The sequence below is a fragment of the Halichoeres trimaculatus genome, unplaced genomic scaffold, assembly GCF_033239565.1.
Source record: "Halichoeres trimaculatus isolate MK-OKI-2021-1 unplaced genomic scaffold, fHalTri1.1 fHalTri1_scaffold_20, whole genome shotgun sequence".
Taxonomy (NCBI): Eukaryota; Metazoa; Chordata; class Actinopteri; order Labriformes; family Labridae; genus Halichoeres; species Halichoeres trimaculatus.
The window spans coordinates 5,677,389-5,700,103 of record NW_027437198.1 but is presented as its reverse complement, the minus strand read 5'-3'; the positions used below and the strand labels follow the sequence as shown (position 1 = coordinate 5,700,103).

Here is a 22,715-nt window from a genome sequence, read left to right as displayed (position 1 = left end):
AACCTTGGTTGGAATGGACAGTAGCACATACAGCTCAGCCCATGTGTATTAGCCTTTAGCTCGAGCTCTATCTCTCTCTCGTTTATCTTTCTTCTGCTCTTCTGTCCTAATTCTGTCTGACAGTTAGGCTCCAGTGTCCACCATCACTACAAAATGAATCAGAAATAGTTTTCAGCAGAGAAAAACACAGATATCTCTTCTCTCTACTAAACTTTGTCAGCTGGCATGGTGTTGTCTTGGAGATTTCGGTGTGTTGTAAATTAGTCCAGTCCTGCTCTCCCCAATTGGGAAGCTAGTATTTTGGAATAATCTATATTGGTTCTGATAATCTCATTTTAAAGTCTGGATTATGATCAGGAATACATCTAGATGGAGATGGAGTGGGGTTGGGTCTTCCAACAGTTGAGTGGGGCACCAGTTGTGCTATTGTATTAGTAAGTGTCAAGTTTAATGTAACTATGTAAGAATTTTCAAATATTTTTTCAAAATGTATTCTGTCCTGTCCATCCTTTTGTTGTTTTTTCTATAGTCATGAATGATACTGGTTATCAATATTGCATTGAACTTTTTTCATGTTGTTCTAATGTCTGTATTCTTCATGTATTGGCAAGAAATAACCACTCTGAGAAAATATATTCAATAAACCACTGCGGCAGCTTAAAAATAATTCATAGCTTTTTAAAATCTCATTCTGTTGATTCTTTTAGTAGAATTCAATTTTCCAAATTAATCATATTTTATTAGTTATGAATAAGATTCCTGTATCTGGAGATGTTTCAGGTATGAAGAATTGTGAGTGACATTTGTTTGCCCTGCATGTTGTCAGACATCAGACAGGCCAACATGTACCACAAAAGGCACTCTGCGACAGATTTTACCGCGTCCTTTGAAATCCTTTCACTCACTCTGTCAAGCATTCATTTGAACTTTTCCACTCACGTCTGTGTTTCTGCATCTTTTGCTTTTCAATGGGGCACGGGGTGGAGAGAAATGCAGCCACAGCCATGTTTACTTCTGATTTCCTGTGACTTTCTCTCACCCAATTATAATGAGCACTTATTCCATGCTTAAAATCAACCAACCAACTGCCGTTTCTTTTTGGTGGAAGCACACACATGTTGAATTCAGGCAGAGTGGTGCTGTGTTCAAGGCAAACTGAAGATACAAGAAAATTGGGTCCTGTACGGATTTAAAACGGGACTCAACCTTTAAGTGTGAAACACGGGACAATTCAGTTTTTACTGGACGGTTGGCAACCCTAGATGGGAGCCTTTTCCAAGATCATTAGAACAGGGTTCTCCAACTCCTACCCTGGAGGGCCGAGAGGTTGCAGGTTTTCTTTCCAACCAAAAACTCCACCAGCTGATTTCACTGATTACCTCACCTTCAAGCAGAGAGCAAGGACTAATCAGTGAAATCAGCTGGTGGAGTTTTTGGTTGGAAAAAGACCTGCAGCCTCTCGGCCCTCCAGGGTAGGAGTTGAAGATCCCTGACTTAAAAACTCCTCACAGCCTCTTTAAATCAATTTGTTAGATCTTCTTCAATTGGCCTGATATTGAAATTTAGTGCAGGTAAGTTTGCTGTGAGACCACCCTGCAAAAGTGTGTGTTTTAAAATATTGTAGTGTGGATACAAAAAGGTGAAAGGATAAAATGCATGCATATATATATATATATATATATATATATATATATATATATATATATATATATATATATGTGTAATCTCAAGTTTCCTGTTTGTGTTTCCTCCAGATTCGCAGGAGTTCGGAGGAGACTGTGGAGCCCGAGGCCTGGGTCAATGCCTTTCTGGGGAGAATATTCTGGGACTTCCTGGGAGAGAAGTACTGGGCCAATGTAGTCTCCAAAAAGATCCAGATGAAGCTCAGCAAGATCAGGGTGAGTGGTGGTGCGAGCCTGAACGAATGGGCATCTGAAGAAGAACTACCAAGTTTTAACAGGAAGTCATGAGCGAGAGTTTTGAGTCTCCCTTGTTGTGAATCGAGTGCTATCCTCTGTCTTTCAGCTGCCGTATGTGATGAATGAGCTGACTCTGACTGAGCTGGATATGGGCTTTTCTATTCCAAAGATCCTCCATGCCTCTAAACCCTCTGTGGACCACCAAGGTAAGAACATGTTAGTTATGTTGTGATTCACACAGTGTTCCTGATCATTTGCAACGATAGAAATGATTAATTTTGTGCTGTAAGCCTTTTCTCATTTCACATGAATTATATATAGGTATATATATATATATATTTTTTTGTCAGGACTTCTTGCATTTATGACATAAAGTTTATCAGTATAATTATTTTGCTCTGCTACAATTTTCCATCTCATCTCTGCATTTAGTCATTTTCTTTCCTTTCTTTCCTCCTCTAGTTTCCAGCCTTTTCTTTGTGCCTTGCTTTGTTAAGCCACAGTAATTAAAACTTCACGTTGTTGGTTCCTCTCATCCATAACCGAACCAATGACTCACTCTGCCTACTGCTCGACTTGAGCTCCAGTCAGAGGGCTTGGATGCTGAAAAAAAGTACTGACATATACAGCATATGAATTCTTATCAAGGTGGCATGTCAGAGCTCATAGTTCAGAAGATGAAGCTAAAGATGAGAAAAGGAGGTAACAGGTTTCAGGATGAGGAGCTTTAAAGCAGAAAGACGAACAAAGTGAGAAGAGTCTGTCCTCATTTTTAGATATTCAGGGTTCATCCGATGATGGCTCAGCCTAAAGATGCACAAGCCTTGACAGGGTAATACCTATTCCTACTGAGTTTAAAGAGCCAGTCATGAGTCATTCTCCTGTCAGCCACATTTTCACAGCAGAGGCTGCAGCGCTCATTAATGTGTTCTGTCTGAACCTACACGCCCACAGAAATATACTCACAAAGCATCATCAGCGGAGCCCGGCACATAATTAGTCCAGGGGGAGCGGCATGTCTAGAAGTGCTGTGCTGACAACCTGCACAAACAGAATGGGATGCTTTCGCTTCGTTAGTGATATACATGGTTTCACATCTTGTATGTGGTGATGGTGCTTCCTGACTGCTGGGAAAACATGACTTGATTTTCAATGCAGAAAATGTAAAACAAGAACTTATAAATTCACAGGCGTTTGCAGAGGAGTGCTCCGAATAATAAAAACATTACATTTTTTCAGTTCCTTTCTGCTTATAATGTTTCCATGATTAATAAAACTTTGTTCTACAGTTTTAAAGCCCAATAGAAACTCTGAAGGAATATATTATTTACTGAAAGAAAATGTTTGGTTCTTTAATGGCAGCTTGGCATGCTAACATTTGCTAATTAGCTCAATGCAAAGTTTAACTGGGGTTGATGATTCTGTCATTGATTTTACTGTTAGTCTGTGCAAAGCTGAAGCACTGGAAGTAGCTCTGCCATCTCTACACTGTAAAAAAACAAAATCTGTAAAAGAAACTGTAAAAGCACTGGCAGCAAAGTTTCCAGACAAATACCTTAAAGTTACAATCAAATCATTCATTCATTCATTCATTTTCTTAACCGCTTATCCTGTTCAGGGTCGTGGGTGGCTGGAGCCTATCCCAGCTGTCATTGGGTGAGAGGTGGGATACACCCTGGACTGGTGGCCAGTCAATCACAGGGCTACAGTCAAATTAATCTACAGTAATTTCCTGTGAAAATACTATTTTTGTCATGTGCAATAACAAATTTGTAATGTATAAAAACAAACTGTACGCAAAACTAAAGATAAATGACTGCGGATTTACAAATATGTAGAAGAACACTGTTAATTTACAGCAAAATACTTTTTGTTGTGATGGTGTTTTGTAACTGTGAGTGAGGAGGGCACACAGAGGATATAAGACTCTGCTGAACATTAAAATATTGCATTGGGGGAACATGCTGCCCGTACAACACTGCATGAACCGGCTGAGTAATTCAAATAACATTATTGTTAAAAATTGACCAACATAGGAAAGACCATCAGCACATCTCGTTTATTAAAAACAAAACACAACATAAAAATCACTGGGTACAGGGTCTGCACAATGGAGCACAGACGGCCAGTCCACTCCATGGAGCACAGATAGCCAGTTTGCGCCATTGGAGCACAAAGATTCTGTGTCCCCTGTATCCACTCATGGTTACAAGAACTGCCACAATGAAAATGACTTTGCTGTGGAATAAAAGGAAAATAGTAAAATTTAGGGACACAAACTGATGGCGGACAAAATGACCAGTGATGCATGAGAGGAAGGTGTTTTTAGGAGAAGGGCAGTGTGTTCTGTTCGGAGGTTTGGGGTTTTTAAAATTTGTCTCTGATCAAAAAACAATTAATTCCTGTTTTTGTTTTTGTTTAAAGTTGTTTCACATGGTCTATGTTACAGCCTTTGACTGTATTTTTACGGTATCTGGAAACTTTGCTGCCAGTGCCTTTGCAGTTTTTTTTTTTTACAGATTTTATATTTTTTGGTGAAGTCCTAGATTTTTACTGTTATTTTACGTTGTTCTGCATTTTTTACAGTATTTGACTGTTATTTTACGGTATCTGTCTGGAAACTTTGCTGCCAGTGCTTTTACTGTTTTTTTTTACGTTTTTTTTTTTTATTTTTTTTTTTTATCAGTGAATTGCAATCGCAATCTCTTGATTTCACTTTACAGAAGCAAAAAAGGAATATTTATGCTATCACGTCTGCTACAGTAGCATGGATGCAAAGCAGTATTGCATTTCTGATTTTACTGCTGTTATAAATGTGGTGTTTGATGAAACATGTCCTTCTTTCAGTGGTGCAGACATTTCAGGAAGCCCAGACTCTATTTCTCTCCTTTATGTTGTGTTCTAGTTGGGAAAAAACATCTCACTTCCTCCGACTTTAAGTTGTCGTCTAGCTTCTCTTTGCCTCTGCTGCCACAGACGAACAAATCAATGAGCATTTATGGAGACAGAAGTCTCAAACACCAGTAATCTGTTGTGAAGGTTAGAAAAAAGCATGTGGGCACAAAATCTGCGTCAAGCAGTTGAGATACTTGATTGATACACAGAGGTAACCTGTTGAAGTCAACCACCAAGGCTGCCCTGGGGTTGACCTTTACAGCATTTACTCCAGGATGGGACTTCTTCTTGGCAGTTATGTGGGGGACCTCTGAGCAGTGAGACACCAGGCAGAAGGTCATGTTTACACACAGAAAACAGCACTCAATATTTTTATTTGTTGAAAACTTTTCTTTTAGCCATTACATCCAGAGCTTATCAAAGACCAAGGGTGAATCTGGGTTTCTTTCACAGAAACATGGGCGCTGAAAAGGGGGGGCATTTCTGGGGGCCCATCATTGACAGGGGCCCCAGAAAAGCCCCCAATAAAATGATACGAGGGCCCAGCTTTAATTTTTTTTTTTAATGGGGCCCAAAATCCCTGGCGGGAGAAACAAAGGATGTTTCTCATTTGTTGCTCGGGAAAAACTAATTAAAGTAACCTTTTTATCTGGACTCAGTTTCCCATGCTGCATTGCGCTTTGTCTCAGCATTAGGATTTTGCACACACTGTGCACTGCAAAAATCTCTATCAAAAAAAATTCTGAAATCTTATCAAGTGGTTTTGTCTTATTTACAGTAAAAATTGTCTTATTACACTTTATGTTTAAAAATGTATAAAAATGTCTTGTTTCAAGTTATTTCAAGACAAGAATGAGGTCTGACTTGCTTGTAACAAGTTCAAAAAATTTGCCAATGGAACAAGAGAAATGTATTTGAAAGTTTGCTTGAAACTAGATTGACATCTTCCTTCAAGAATTTTTTTTTCTTGTTCCAAGTCAGACCTCATTTTTGTCCTGAAATGACTCAAAACAAGACATTTTGTGATCTAGTCAGGGAGAAAGTCTACTTAAAATAAGACAAAAACACTTTATAGGATTTCTGTCTTTTGCAGTGTGTCAGGTTGGTCTGTCTTCCCTACATAAAAGAAGAATGGAGCATTGGATAGTCTTTCTTTATAAGGCCATACTGAATGATTTGCCGTCTTATTTCTGCTCTTTACTGACTTCTAAGATCGTTGATGGCTGTAACCTTCGGTCAAATGGTCAGATTCTGTTTGTGGTTCCTCGGACTTGCTCTGTCTTAGGTTAAAGAGTGTTTTTGCTCCTTCATCTTAGTCTGAGCTACAAGTCCATCTGAAACTGGACAACCATGGCCGCTTCGACTGATAAACCGACTGTAAAACTAGGATCCAGGATCATCTGATGAGCCCTTGCACTTGTTTTACCACCAAACGCTGCTATTTCATGAGCTTGATGTATCGTTGATTGCTGTCCAATGTCTCTGTCTTTGCCCTGTGTGAAACTTTCTTGTGCTGCTGTCCAGGTCAGGACTTCCTTATAAAAGAGATCTTGCCACCCCAATTGGATTATTCCTTTTAAAATGAAAATTGCTGCTCTTGTTGCAGGAGATGTAATGTAGGTTGTTTTCTCTCCCTGTGTCTCCCCAGGCCTGTGGTTTGATCTGGAGGTTTCCTACACAGGCTCCTTCCTCATGACACTAGAGACCAAGATGAACCTGGCCCGTCTGGGGAAGGAAGGCGAGGGGCTCGGGGAGCATGGGAAGGAGTGGTGAGGCCTCCAGTTACACTTTCATATTTGATGTTTGTTATACAAGTATATAAACTGAGTCTGGTTCAAACATTTCTCATGAAGTTTTTAAAAGATCTTCACAGCTTGTCTTGACTCCTCTGTGTTTGTAATGGTGTTAAAATACATACTTTGTTACAAGGACTCTGAAAGATGTTGCTGTATAATAGTTTTTGCCGCAGTAACAGCTGAGCAGTGTCGTCTGCATTTAACACCCAAATAAAAATGAGTTTTTTCACCAATCTTTCCCTTTTTCTCTTGGTGCCCTCATCGCTTCATGTGTTAATCCTTTTCTTCTGGACGCTGATGTGGATTGCTCTTGGGTGAGTTTGGGAACAGATACCTGTCACTTGGACAAGAGTGTGGAGATTACTGTCATGGATATTACATCAGAGAACATGCTCTTACCGAGAAATACTTGAATAAGTGCAATCGGTGTGTGACAGGCCCAGGCCGCGGACATACTGCCTGGCAGACAGCGATGAGGAATCGTCCAGCGCTGGCTCGTCAGATGAGGAGGATCCCCCAGAACTCCTGAGCGACAAAGCTGTTCCCCCTGGAGGCGAGGGGTGAGCAAATGTCTCCACGAAACGACATCATCACATTTCTTAATTATAGATAGAAAGACACAGATTCACACCAGAACGTTCTGCCCTTTCAGTCCACCCACCCACTCACCTACCCACTCACACCCCCGTGTTTGAAAGCTTACTGCTGTTCTTATCTAGCGTTCAGTCACTCCCCTCTGTCGTGGGTGCTGAGTAGCAAGAGATGCTGTTATGAATAAATAATGAGCCTGACTCTTTCCTCACCTCCTCTCCTCTTCCTCTGTTTTTCCATCCTCTGCTCACACAGCTACGTGGGAGGCCACAGACCCAGTAAGATCATGCGCTTTGTGGACAAGATAGCCAAGTCGAAATACTTCCAGAAAGCCACAGAGACAGAGTTTATCAAGAAGAAGATGGAGGAAGTTTCCAACACGCCCCTGCTGCTCACGGTGGAAGTGCAAGAGTGCCGTGGGACACTGGCTGTCAACATCCCACCTCCTCCCACAGACAGGATATGGTGAGTAAGTTCACCGACAGGGTGGAGTGTGTGGACGGCTGTGGGTGATGGCGTGGAAATCCTGGCATGAGATGTTACTCGGCGCCCTCTGCTGGGCAAATGTAGACAATACAAGACTATGAAGCTAAAAAATATGAAGGGTTTCTAGTTTAGAGAGCAACAGACAGCATTATTCCTGTGCATATTTTTTAAGATTTTGCCCAATTTAATCATTTCACAACCCGCTCTTTATAAAGTCGCACAAATTTAGAAAACTCACTGAAATGAATGAAAATAGCTGTGTTCTCAAAGAACCAAACAGACTACAGTTCAGCTTTTATGAGATCGACTTCTTGTTTTTTTTTTTTAAAGATTACAGTGGGGAAATAAGTATTGAACGGTTCAACTTTTTTCTCATCACATTTATTTCCAAAGATGCAATTCAAACAAAATTTCTACCAGACATTGGTATTAACTCAAATAATCCACGCATGAAAAGACATCACAACATTCAGGTCCATCAATAATGATTATGTGGAATTAAGTACGATAACACAGGAAAAAAGTATTGAACAAACCACAGAAAGACTGAATACTTTGGAAAAGAAATGCACCATACCACCTGAAATCTGTCAGTAATTATTACTTCAACTTCCAATTAGTGCAAACCAACATCAGCTGGGTTAGAGCAAATTGATGGTCCTATAAAAAAGTTTTTTTTTTCTACCAAGCAGTTAAATACCACACACCTCATGATGGGTAAAGGCAAAGAGCTCTCTGAAGACATTCACAACCTGATTGTTGCTCAGCATCAGAATGGAACTGGTTACAGACTTATATCAAAGCACCTGAATATTCCAGTCAGCACCGTTGGGGCCATTATTTGCAAGTAGAAGAAGCACCACCTTACCATCAACAGGCCATGCACAGGAGCTCCTTGAAAGATTTCTGACCAGGGAGTCAGAAAGATAGTCAGAAAAGTATTCAACAAGCCAAGGACCACCATGAAAGTGCTCCAGAAAGACTTGGAGGCAGCAGGTATAATTGTTACAGAGAAAACAATAGGCAATGCACTCTACCGCCATGGCCTCTATGGACGCTCAGCCCGCAAGACTCCATTCCTCAAGAAAAGGCATGTTCAAGCTAGTTTAAAGTTTGCTAAACAGCATCTTGACAAGCCTGCAGAATACTGGGAGAATGTTGTCTGGTCAGATGAGACCAAAATTGAACTTTTGGGCTGTCATACTACATACCATGTTTGGAGGAGAAATGGCACTGCACATCACCCAAAAAACACTACACCAACAGTGAAGTTTGGAGGTGGAAGCATCATGGTATGGGGTTGTTTCTCATCTTATGGTATTGGCAAACTTCATATAATTGACGGAGCAATGAATGGAGGCATGTATGAGGAAATTCTTGATATGAATCTGCTGCCATCCACCAGGATGATGAAGATGAGACGTGGCTGGACCTTCCAGCAGGACAATGATCCAAAGCACATGGCAAAGTTGACTCTCAAAAGGTTTCAAAAAAAGAAAATCAATCTGTTAGAACGGCCTAGTCAATCACCTGACTTCAATCCAATTGAACATTTGTGGAAAGAACTAAAGAAAAGGGTTCACCAGAGGGCACCAAAGAATATTCCAGATTTACCTGAGCAGTGTGGGCGATTAGTTAAAACATACAAGAAGCGTCTGGAAGCTGTCATTGCAAACAAAGGCTTCTCCACAAAGTATTAGATGAGTCTCAGTTAGTGTGTTCACTACTTTTTTCCTGTGTTATTGTACTTAATTCCACATAATCATTATTTATGGACCTGAACGTTGTGATTTCTTTTCATATGTGGATTATTTGAGTTAATACCGATGTCTGGTAGAAATTTTGTTTGAATTGCATCACATTTTATGTGGCCTTAAATGACTACATTTAAAGTAAGAGGACAGTGAATAAAGTATCAATCAATGGAAGAGAAAGTTGGATTGACAAGCAGAGAGATCAGAGAGTCGATGTTCTTATTGCTGAGTGTAATAGGCGTCCCAGTTTGTGAAACTTTTAACACAGTATTTTCTCCTTCTTGGCTTTTAGGTACGGTTTCCGAAGTCCGCCCCGCCTTGAGCTAAAAGCACGGCCTAAACTCGGAGAAAGAGAGGTCACTTTAGCTCATGTGACTGAGTGGATAGAGAAGAAACTGGACCAGGAATTCCAGGTAGGAAATGAGAGTTAAAGAAACATGTGCAAATGTGAGTCCTCTACAACATTTCTGAAAGTTTACTCCAGGACAAAGAGAGTCCCCCCTCAGATGTTTTGGGACAAGAATTCGAGTAATAAAAGAGGATTCATTCAAGCTGCCCACCTACACTCACTTCAAAGCAGTGTGCCTGTGGCTTTTCCACCCCTCGTATATTCATTCAAAGTAATGATACTCCTGCTGCCAGATAACCCCCCTGAGGCTCACCTGAAAACGACTGTGTCCCTGTCAGCTCTACCACACATCATCATTTATCCCTGGCTGGATCTGCCGGGGGTTATTATTATGTCCAACCCCCCCAGCCATGCCCCCAGTAAAGTACAGTGCTGCAGAGCGGTGTGTTGTCATTTGTGAGTTAGTGTATACATCTGGATTTGAACAAAGGGTCTCAGTGGTTTGGAGGCTTAACAGTGCAGGGTTTCAGGCACACAGGGGGGTGCTTTTCAGCTTTTAAAACAGCAAACAGATATGACATAACCTCTCTGACCTACTTCAGTTTCTGTCTGTAACACAGTCAATGCCCCATTCCCATGCAGAAAACATCTTCTGAGTCTCCCCACTCTGTTAGGGTTAGAAGAAAGATGTATGAGGTTATATTTGTGCCACCAGAAACTCAATTTGAATCAAAATATTGAATTTGAATAGCATGATGTGGAATGGAATTCAATATTTTGAAAATGATTTTACTTTTTTAATTGAATTATTATTTTTTAATTGAATTTGAAATTTTATTTTATCAATGAAATTTCAATTATTTTAATATTTCAAATTCAAGAACACAGAATTCTATTTCAATTCACAAAAGGCAGATTCAGTTTTACAATTCAATTTTAATTCAGAGCGGCACGACCATTACATCATCTTGTGCCAGTTAGAGACTAACCCTCTACACGTCCGCGGACTCTCCTGTGGTGATGCGTTCCATTAACCTCTGAACTGGGAAGAAGAAACTGAGAAGGACGTATTCTCCAAATCAGCATTAGAATAGAATAGAACTTTATTGTCATTGTAACAAGTACAACAAAATTGAAGTCACAGCAACAATCAAGAAAACTAAAGTAAGAAAGTGTCCAGGGTCCAGGACTGAGCTTCTTCAGCAGTCTGTTCAGTCTCTGTCTCCTGGATCCTGTCTGGCCACAGCAGGTGAAGCTCTTGGTGTCTAGTGTTAGCTCTGTTAGCCATGTCAGTGAATAGCATGATGCTACTCTGCTCCTGTTATTCCCTCTGTTGCTGGGTTAGCATGGCTAGCTTGTCCATCTTAGTGAAGATAGATCTTACGTTCCCAATAACGATGGATGGAAGGACAGGTCCATGTCATCACTTCTTAGCTCACACCTGAGAATCAGCACATAGTCCTCACCTCCTCTTTCCAAGACATCAGGCGTAACACCAGGTAACATTGACAAGCTACAGGCTGCTAATACCTGAGTTCACATGTAAACAATGCAGCCATGGTTACATGTAGGATCTCCAGACAAACACAGGAAAAAAAGTAGTAAAAATATCGCTGAAACCACAAAAAGTTTAGTGTCCATGACCAACAAATGAGCCATACAAAGTAATGATCCACTCCAAATACAAAGATTACGAAAAAGAGACGAAAAATTACAAGAAATGGAAAAAGAAGAGAGAGCTGCTGCAAAAGGCAGCCATAGCCAACGGGGTGGTGCCTCGCAAATTAAGTTGGAAAAAACAAACAAACAAAAAAAAAAACGTGCCTCTCCCTGTCATTGGTTGCCATCTTTCAGCTGCTGGCCTTCAGCCTTAGTTGATCTGACAATTGTCACGCTTTATTTTAATTTCAATTTAAAAAATAAATTTAAAAAATAAATTCAAAAAAATAAATTCAATAAAAAAATCATGCATCATGCTTTCTCAAATTCGATATTTTAATCCAGATTCAGTTTCTGGTGGCACAAATTTAACCTTATAAAGATGACCTCATTCCTTGTGCTTTTTCTCCCACAGAAAATATTTGTGATGCCAAACATGGATGACGTATGGCTACCCATAATGCACTCTGCCATGGACACGCGTTCAAATGCCAATTTGGTTACTGTGACAAATGATGCCTTGAAGGACCCAGAACCCAAGGACTCTGAGGTCTCGGACATGTGATGACAGACGTTTTTATCACCATGGCAATAGGACCGACATCGCTGCACCAGCCTGATGGCGAATCATAAAGTGTGTAAACAAACAAAGAGACGTCAGCGAGCTTGTTCACTTGTTGAAAACAGAAGAGGATCGTGACTCATTGATTGTCATCCAATCACACAGATTTGTTTGTGTGAGGTCAAACATTTTGCTCAATTTTCAGATGAAATACGACACATGGGGCATGTTGAGACCGGAAAATGAGCGTGTGTAATGGTGGATTAATAAATAGCCATCAGATTTAACTAGAAGAACCAGAATACCTGTGATGTACAGCTGCACCAAACATGAAGGTTGTACTGATGCAACTTTGGTGCAACCTTTTTATCAGTTGTTGCTGAAAACCTCAGAGGACTTTCAGGCTCTGAATGACGTCACAGGTGAATTTGCCGGAAGCCCCTGCATCTACTGATCCACATCTCACAGGGAAATCAAGACTCAGTCACCCTCCCCATCCACACTGCTGCCTGTGCCAGCCGCCTATATGCAAACAGATCAACGGTAATGCGTGCATAGCAGACGCCGGGTCGGTTTAAATCCACTTTGGACACTATCAAAACATACAACCCGTGTGCTTTCATAGTGTGTTAGGGTTTAGAGCTAACACTGACTTTGGTGGAGTGATTAAAAACATATCTGCAAACACAGCAGCTGAACCTTGCCTAGGTCTGATGAATGTAAACATAGGAGCACAGCTTCCTAAGCTGTGCAAAGAACAGCTCATTCACTGAAAACGTGCTTCTACGCGACATGCTTCAATACTTCTTTTTGTGTTGAATTCAGAGTTGGGCGAAAATTATAATTATGTTTTTATTGCAAAAGCAATCTTTCAGTCCTGCTTGAAGGCTATTGTGTGTGGTTAACAGAGACAAATAAGCAATGGGTTGATAATCCTATGTTCTGTGTGAGTGTGTGGATAATAGTAGCTGGATTTATGAGAGTTCTAATCAGCAGGGAGCGATTACTGCTTAGAAGACAAGGTCAGGATTACTCTCTCTGTTTTATTTGAATAACACTGGATATTAGCCATATTATTTAATGTTATCAGCAGACATTTAAATAATGCTTGTTATTTTGAAGTATTTATTGATTTCATGTTCTTTCTGTACTGTACACTAATTAAAAAAGAAAAAAAAACAGCGACTTTGTTATTTGCCAAGACACTTGGCTGCTTTACAGGCGACTATTATTTGACGTTTTACGTTTCAATGTGTGTTGGCAAAGTGTACGAGGCAGAAAGTGCCTTTAAAATAATCAAACATTCCTCCATAGTGAGCCGCCACATTCGTTGCATCAGTTTAGGAGAAGAGAGAAAAAGTCTTAAATTGTGCCATTGCAGTGTCTGTCAAGACATGCCCTTTGTTTTCTCAAGGTTTCGGTGTTGTTGTTCGTTTGCACAGTGATGAAAATATGAAACATTGCTGTTGTGTTCAGTGATGTCACAGAATGTTTATGGTTCTGATCATTGTGGATCAATAAAACCTTTTGCTTGGAAATAGTGCTTGTGACTTTGTCATTGAGGGCATTCATGTGGGATGAGCCAGTTTCTCTTTCTGATAGGGGCAACGTTTTAGTTAGTTGGACTTTATTTCATTCTGGCATAAAAAATACCCATGCAAAAATAGATAAATGAATAAATAATAAAGGGAAAATCTTATAGTATCTGCCACTACCATGATATATCTCTCACAAGATATAAATTAAATGCATGACACAAAATTTAAAAAAAAGATTCTGGCCAACTTGCCTTTTAACATTTCATTATTTCTTATTTTCAAAATCAACAAACATAAATGTTCATATATTACTTTCCATTTTACCACAAAACAGATTTAGATTAGCACATTTCCTAGCATTTGTCTACAGCAGGGGTCACCAACGTGGTACCCCTGGGCACCTGGGTGCCCTCAAGAACCACTTAAGGCAGGAATGTCAAACTTGTGCCATGGAGGGCCAAGAGGCTGCAGGTTTTCCTTCCAACCAAAAACTCCACCAGCTGATTTCACTGATAGTCCCTGCTCTCTGCTTGAAGGTGAGGTAATCAGCGGAATCACCTGGTGGATTTTTTGGTTGGAAGGAAAACTTGCAGCCTCTTGGCCCTCCATGGCATGAGTTTGAAATCCCTGACTTAAGATGCCCGCCAGGGATGTTCCAATAAAAAGAAATGGTCACAATGGCCATCATTGCTCTATAAATCATTAATGATGACATAATTAACATTGACCTGTGAGCAGCCTCTTCACATAGCATTACCACTGCTACTATGATATATGTTATTAAACAGTAATTTGTGCAATTTTGTTCAGAAAGTTTTTCTCAGACAAGTGGCCCTTTGTGCCACTCATGTCCCGTGAGGTAGCCCACGGTCTCCAAAAGGTTGGTGACCCCTGGTCTACAGTCTCAATAGAGGCACTGATTCTGTGTGTGTGTGTGCTTGTGTTGGCTGGCGCATACTAGTTGTTTTTTTTTTTCTTAAAGATACATTTTGATTTAGCTTCTTTTTTTATCTCCATTCAGATTGTTTCTTTAACTGATTCCTTCAGCTGTGACATAACACCACTTCAATTTTGTTCAGAAGCCTCTTTTGTTTTTAGTGTTTCTTCAAAGACACATTTATGGGGATAAAGAAATTGTGCACTATATAAGAGAAAGAAAACCAATAGCATCCTCCAAGACTGTCAGTGTTGCCATCAACAAAATACCAGGAATTGAGCACTCTTTTCTTGCAAATAAAGTTGCATAATCATGCATAGTATCATGCATACATCTGATGGGCTACTATTCAATGATCAAATTAACATGTACTAATTAAGCAACACTTTGCAGCTCTTTTCAGGTTTTGAATTATTTCTTGCATTGACTTTAATACTGTGACTTGCTTTAAAAGAGAGACTTGGGAAAAGTGCCAAGAAACCCCAGTTATGACAAGACATAACATGATCTTGCACTGTTCTGGACCTTTGAATGGAAAGAAACTCCATTCAGGTTGAAAGAATAGTGCTTTAACAGTTAAAACCACAGCAAAGTAAAAGGATAGAACACAAAACAAATATGTTTGAAGAAAATAAAAGATTTATTTAGAGATGGCAGTACAAAAGGCATTTGTACACCATTGAGTCTTCTTTGTAACTTGCAATGAATAATGCTTCAGTTCTTCAGCCCAGAGGTCCGGTTGCTGAAAAGATAACATTGTTGTTGTTAAGCTGTTGTAAAAAATAATCTTAGAGATGAAACAAAATGTGAATTATGTCAGATCAGTGTTGTCTTCAATATTGAATCAGAAGTCTAACGCATCTAAATCATCATTCATAGAAATCAGAGGCACTTTCTCCTTCCTTATACTTACCAAGTAGCTTCTCCAGGGATCCAGTGACACGAACAATCATTTACTGCAAGTATAAAAAGTTTCCATTAGTCGTTTTAATAAAATTGGATAATTTTAATTAGCTCTAAAGGGTCAAGTCAGAAAATAAGTTGACTTCATTTTAACATCAGAAGTCTAACGCACAAAAAATCATCATCCAAGAACTGACAACAGATTATTTTCCTCCAGCAAAATAAAAACTACTCACATTTGCAAAACCAGGCCTGACCCAACTGTCCGTCCACGTGCAGAGGCGCAGTCACCACATGAACACCTCATCTGATCCGACCTTCCCAGTCCTTCGGTAGCAAAGATCAATATTTGTTAGATCAAAGCAAAAATGAGGAAGAGCTTATTTGATTTCTGGTGCTTTTCATAATCAGAAAACAATTTTACCTCCTCATCTCCAAGCGGCCGCGGCCTGCACAGACCGCGTCAAAATCATTCTTGTTACATTAAAAATGTTCTGCCATTTCTTCATCGAGCAAAAGTCATGTATTATAATACTGACGCGAAAATGCGCATGCTGAAGCGCATTTCCAATCAATTTTATCTCTAACCACGATGATCCCTGCTCGGGAAAGCATGCTTTCACATAGGGAAGATCTGCTAAAGAAAATGTCCCCCGGAACTACTTCCTTGTAGCACATCCGCCGTCCGGGTAGGTTTCTCATTGGCTCACACTGCTGCTGCATTCAGGAAATATAGAAATACTTTGAAAACTCTGATTTTAATGTATGTATCCTCTCAAACTTCACTATAACGCCAAATGTTGAACAAAATTGGGAAAGTTTCATAGAAACTTGCATTCCAAGATGCCAAAGTAAACGTTTTTTTTTCTCTGGAAATCCGTTTATGAATAGAAATTACTTAATACTTGCTCTGTTTCGGGTTTTTACCTTTCTTTAAAGTTCATACAGGGTAACGACATGTATTTGTGTGAAATACATCAAACGCCTTTGGATTTCGTCCTCGTTCCTTTAACATGGCAAGCTCGTGAGCATGCTACTGCAAGCGACGATTTCTACAATCCAAAATTCCGAGTATTTGAGTAACACGTGAATGCAGCGCTACTCTTCCTTTCCCCTCCTCCACTCGATATCCATCCAAAAGTCCAACCCCCACGATTTTCATTTCAGGAAGAAGCGGATCTAACGTTATACCCAGTACAATTGCAACTGGTTCGAACGCCTAATCGTTGATAACATTGTATTTCGTTATATCTGGTTAGAGTAAAATCACGTTTTCCATGTAGTCAACGGCTGTCCCGACCAAGTCTATCCCGGTTTGGAATCAGAAAATATGGACTGGTCAGTGAGCTCTCGGACCCGGCTGTGGTACATTTTAGTGTTACTGCTTTGCTGCGCTGGTCTCCCACAAAAGGTAAGAGATAAGCTAGCTTAAGTTTGATGACATTATCCGGGAGCCTAGTCTTCCACTCAGCGTTGAGCTTTTGAATATCTACTATGAGTCCCCACATATAGTACAACACCAACCCAAAACGTTAGTCTGTTAGTCTGCATGCTGCGCGGTGTCTTCACATGACAGTGGTGAGCTAACAACGCTAACTTTAGCTTGCAGGCTAAAAGCACACGTTTTCAATAATATGTTATTTATAAAAATATTTTATCACTTTTTTAATGAATGTTATATGTTTTCCGTTAACAACAACGATGCCACTGATAAAGGAAACCAGGAGTACAAATCCTCATCTTCGTTTCGAGAAACCTCGAGTAGCTGAATTATCTATACCTTAAAAACACTTATTTATAACGGTAAAACAAACATTACAAACCACAATTTGCCAAAAATACCGTGATAATTATTATTTTTATTATTATTTATGAATATCTAGCTGCTTGCGCAATACCCCATCATTTCCTTTCTCCTAACAAGGCCAAACAAACGTTGCTCTTGCAGACGCAGCAGCCTTCAGACTATTCATTTACTGTGTGGACGAGGAAGGTGATGAGGATGATGTTTTGGTGAAATTGCAGTTTTTGTGAGATCTCTATTAGATGTCTGTGAATATACAGAGGCACACAGGCTGAACGCAGTGAAATATGTATAGTTTTACTGTGGTTAATTTCATGGTTGAATTGTGTCAGTTTCTGTAATCCTAACATGAGCAAAAGCTCCACCAAAAGCCTACACAGACAGCTCAAGTAGACAACTCAGATACAGTATGTGTGTCTCATCTGCATTTCCTCTGTACTGTCACACATGAAGAATCTTTGCTGTTTTCTGAATTCAATCAAGCACAAACTTCACCAAACCAGTACAGAGCGATCACCTAAAAAAAAAAAAAAAAACACTTTGTCATAATAAACCTTGTAATTACAATGATACAAAAAAGAAATTTGCACAGGGTTAGCTTAAGATTTTAACCACTCAAATTGTAAACATAGATCCAGCAGCTGGAGCAAAACAGTGGCACGCTGACCAGCTGAAACTGAGCCAGATGCCCTGAAAGTCTCTCAGCAGGTCTGAAAGCCAGGCTGGTACACCACTAGGCTAAGCAGCAGATTTAAGTAGACTTAATCAGGCTTGTCTTTTAGCCTGTTAGACCGTCTTCAGGTGCAGTAGTGGGCTAGGTTATAGGTTATCCAGAGCATTTTCTTGTGTTTGGTTTGAGAAGGAAAGGTGTTACACCCTGACATGTCCAGGTGATGCTTGGGATGAAGAAGTTGGCTGTTTGTGATCACAGTCAGGTAATTTTAGGAGGATTTCAGGATCTTTGGACTAGTTTGAATATGGCTAAGTATAAGCTTCATGCCCTCTTACTGTTTACTAGGCCTGTCACGATAATTAATAAATCAATTAACCGAACGATGAATAAAAACGTCCTCGGTAAGTTTGCCAGCCTCGATAAACTGACACATGCATGCATGTTTGTTTTCCTTCTCTCTTTCCACCAAAGAGGCTGAATGAGAAGATGGCTCACTATGTCTATCTTTCCTAACATCGGGGTGCATAGGTTCTATAGCAGATTTAGCAGATTTATAGCTGAGTGAGCATCTGTCCAAAATGCGATCTTTGGGGTGAAGATGGGGCTGCTCGCGCGTACACATGGAGAGAGCTGAAGCGAGCGTCCTGAGGGGTAAGGAGGAAACACATGCTAATATGAGTGATGGCACCAAAGATAGGGTTCTTAAGCCGCCTGCCACAGTCCCAGTGTGGGAATATTTTGTTTTTTATCAGAATGAACAAAGTGTGAGCTCATGAACACCAACGAGCTGATATGTCGCATTTTTTTGAAAATAGTGGCGACGAAGAAGAAGAAGGGGAGGTGCAGCGGAGCCTTGTTCTTTGACAATCCGCTCTTACTGAGGCTTTTGGTCTGCAAAGTATATAGAAATAAAAGCGCCAAATGGTGGGCGCTCAAAGACAGCTACATTGCCAAAGAAATGCAGCCCTTCAATACGGTTGAAAGCCAGAAATGTTCAAAATGTTTGACAGACTGTACAGATTGACTTGACATGTATTTTTTTCTAAAAGAGAGAACATTTCATTTTCATTGTATTTTTTTTCTCTTTCTTGTTTGTTAAATTTATTATATTTTTTGTTTAATTTATCTTCTTTAAAAGATCCTGACCTTTTAATTACAGTTAAATACTCTTAAGAAATTAAAGTTTCTTGCTTTTGACATGGTGTACTCACTTTATTATTTATCATAATTACATCAATGAAAAAATGGAAAAAAAAAATCAAAATAATATTGACAATAATATTGTTTATCGGCAATAATGTTTTGGAAAATTATCGTCCAGCAAAATTTGTTATCGTGACAGGCCTACTGTTTACCCCCATCAATTTGGCTATTGTGATGGTCTTGCCCTGTAATGACCCCGTATAACACTCCTCACTGATAGATATGTCATTGAGCAGCTCTTTGTAACATTCCTCTGTCCTTATGACTGTTTTTTCCTCACATACTGCTCAGGCTAACATGCACCAGTCTGATTCTGCTAAAAAGAGAAAAAAGAGCTGTGATCTGACACTATCTTATCACAGCAGCAGATTGGCTGTGCTTAAACTGAGTGTGCCTGAGCGAGGACCGACACGTGACGGTCTCCACACTGAAGCAACACACGCAGAGAGCAGCTGACAGAAACAACAGATCCTTTAAAATTATAGAATCACTCCCTTATTGACCATAAAGGAACTCAAACATCTATGTCACCTTTACACAGCCGTGAAGAGAAACCATTAATGACTCCTCTGACAGAGGATTGTAAAACAGATGAGTCATTAGATATTTTTATTAATAAGGAGCTGCAAACATTTTCTCTCACACACAGTGTTAATCATTTGGGATGTATTTTTTTATTTAGTTCATTCATTCTGAAAAGTCCCCATGTGCAAAATATGTTAGTTCCTGTGTTAATTTTTTTTCTCACTCATGCAAACTGCAGACAGAGTGCTCGCTGCTCTAAGAAGCTGTTATCCGGAGAGCACTCCACTTTTAAATAGAAAGGTAGCAACAGGTGGTTAATACCCAATAAATACTCTCGACAAAAATATTTCTGTTCGAAAAAGCCGTGTATTATGAAGAGGTGTGAGTCGTCCAAATTTTGTCCTCTTGAGGAGCTTTCTGTCTGTAAACCAGCTTCTCATTTTAAACCATACTCTTCTGACTATTGGTATCACAGCGTATCACTAGCCACGTTTACATGGACCCAAATATTCCGCTTGCGTTCGGTTTATTGGCTCAAAAAGAAAGAATTTAAACTTTGTAAGCACCTCATTCTGAAAGAAAAGTGTCAATCCGAATTGGCATTTAATCGGTTTCACAGAGGTGGAATATTCCTTTCCCCAAACCAATTGAGGTATCATGTATCCACTCAGATGGAAAGTTGTCAGGGTACGTTCTTTCAGCGCATGCTCAGATATGACGTGAGACGCAACTAGAGACGTTCCTCAAATTTAAAAATGGTGGCGAGCAGTCAGCACTGGACTGCTGCAGAAAGTTTGTTTTCGATCCAAACATTGAAAGATATTAACATAATTTCAAGGCTAGACGGACGACAAACTCGCAATACGGAGTATTGCAACACCGTGATTAAAAAACTGTCGTCCTCCAGCTTTGATAAATCTCGTGATGTTTACGTTTTTCTGCGCATGCCCCATTGACTATTCTGTTGGATTACAGCGGGGCATGTAGACCAGAGATTGGAATATTCCTTTCCATCTATACTATTGTTTTCGGAAAAGTCATTCAGTAAGATTCCATTCGGAAAGATGAAAAACTCCTCATGTAACCGTGGCTATTGATGTGAATGTCAAACAGGGTTTGTAACAAAGAGTAACACTCATGTGCTCATGTATGCTTAGTGGGAAAGATGCCAACTCCTGCATGTCCTGAGTTCAGGGTGGTCTGCCACGCAAGAGGCCGTGCAGCACAGTGACACTCCTGCATGTAAACAACATCATGAGCATCGGAGTCCCTTTGAAGCAGAGGAAGACTGAAAGAAGACAAAAAGAAGACCTCAGAATTTGCCAACCCTTTGGTTTCGCTCACTTCTGAAGAATTATGTAACTCTCTTACGCAACAACCTTATATTTCTGTGTTGCACAGAGGATTGAGGGACTGCCCCGATATTTAAGTCTGCAGGAAAGAGCCAGATATTGTTCCCCAGATGATATCTGAAACCTAACACTGCAGCATGTAACAGTTGTTGGTTATCAGTGTGTTCTCTAACAGAAGCAGGAGAACAGATGTTTAGAGAGTCATTCGCTTGTGAAACCAAGAACTCTGGTAGAGATTACGACCAGGGGGGTAAAAACAAGTTCTGATTCTCTGAGAAATGCTGTTTGATGCTGGTAAGATTACAGTCGAGTGGGAACAGCCACAGGTGCAGAATATTGACACAACCCCTCGTGTAGGATGTGAGACATCAACAGGCGAGTGGTAGGCAAATGTGGAAGGACTCGGTTTCATTCTGATGACGCTCTGAAACTTTGGGTCGATGTGTTTTTTTTTATGTGGTTTCTGAACATTCAAATCCCCCACTTCATCTTTCTGCTGATACATCTCACTGTAGAATAAAAAACCCTCCTCAGATTCTTGTCCGTTGGTTGCTCTGGTGACCTTTGTTGTGTTGGGAAGTGAAAGCAGAGTGACCAAGAGGAAACACTGAGTGGATTGCTGTTTGTGGTTGCATTTTCTCCTCCTAACACACATTAGGGTCTTGCTTAATGGCTCTGTTTGTGCTTTACTGTGGGAGCACTTAAGCTCACCTTCTTCATCTCCTCAGAAGCAGCTTAATACTCAGAGGAGTGTGTTGGTTATCATGGATTGATAATCCTCATTATACTGTATTCCGGGCTGTTTGCACCGCCCCCTGTGGACATGTTGAGAGGGATTATTCAGACGCATTGATCAGTACTACAGAGCTGCTTCAGCTGCTCTGTTTCCTTGAAGCCCCATGTGATTAGGCCTGTCACGATAATCAATAAATCGATTAACCGTACGATAACTAAAATTGTCCTCTGTAATTGTGCCAGCCTCAATAAACTGACACGTGCATGCATGTTTGTTTTCCTCCTCTCTTTCCACCAAAGAGGCTGAATGAGAAGATGGCTCACTACGTCTATCTTTTCTAACATCGGGGTGCATAGGTTCTATAGCGGATATAGTGGATTTACAGCGGAGTGAGCATCTGTCAAAAATGCGATCTTGGGGTGAAGACGGGGCTGCTTGCGCATACACACAGAGAGAGGGGTAAGGAGGAAACACACGCTAATATGAGTGATGGCACCAAAGATACGGTTCTTAAGCCGCCTGACACAGTCCCAGTGTGGGAATATTTTGTTTTTTATCAGAATGAACAAAGTGTGAGCTTATGAACACCAACGAGCTTATATGTCGCATTTGTTTGAAAGAAGAAGAAGAAGGGGAGGTGCAGCGGAGCCTTGTTCTTTGACAATCCACTCTTACTGAGGCTTTTGGTCTGCAAAGTAAATAGAAATAAAAGCACCAAATGGTGGGCGCTCAAAGACAGCTACATTGCCAAAGAAATGCTGCCCTTCAATACGGTTGAAAGCCAGAAATCTTAAAAATGTTTGACAGACAGTACGGATTGACTAGGAAAAAGTACATGTTACAAACAATTCAGGAACTGTGTAAACTCTCTTTTATTTAGGCTATAGTTTTTTTTTGTTGTTGTTGTTTTTTTGGGGGGGGGGAGTTTCGTTTTTTCTTTAGAGACAGGGTCTATGTTTTATTGTTTTTGATTAGTATTTATTATTTTCATTGACATGTTTTTTTTTCTAAAAGAGAGTCCATTTCATTTTCA

The 22,715-nt window shown here is 40.1% G+C and overlaps 2 protein-coding genes across 4 annotated transcripts in view; both read left to right on the top strand.

The window, feature by feature from the left end:
* tex2 (testis expressed 2) overlaps positions 1-13,493 on the top strand; it is a 54,120-nt gene extending 40,627 nt beyond the window's left edge. Inside the window, 7 exon segments of the mRNA XM_074695964.1 lie at positions 1,755-1,898; positions 2,026-2,125; positions 6,463-6,583; positions 7,054-7,170; positions 7,457-7,666; positions 9,734-9,854; positions 11,865-13,493. Of these exon segments, the coding sequence (XP_074552065.1) occupies positions 1,755-1,898; positions 2,026-2,125; positions 6,463-6,583; positions 7,054-7,170; positions 7,457-7,666; positions 9,734-9,854; positions 11,865-12,014 (963 nt within the window). The 3' untranslated portion in view covers positions 12,015-13,493.
* A 3,048-nt stretch (positions 13,494-16,541) lies between these two features.
* ern1 (endoplasmic reticulum to nucleus signaling 1) overlaps positions 16,542-22,715 on the top strand; it is an 85,170-nt gene continuing 78,996 nt past the window's right edge. For all 3 annotated transcript variants that reach the window (XR_012599989.1, XM_074695966.1, XM_074695965.1), the window contains exon 1: positions 16,542-16,800. Coding sequence is in view for 2 of the 3 variants with exons in the window: in XM_074695966.1 (XP_074552067.1) it covers positions 16,720-16,800 (81 nt within the window). In the remaining variant the exon portion in view is untranslated. The remainder of the gene's footprint in view (positions 16,801-22,715) is intronic.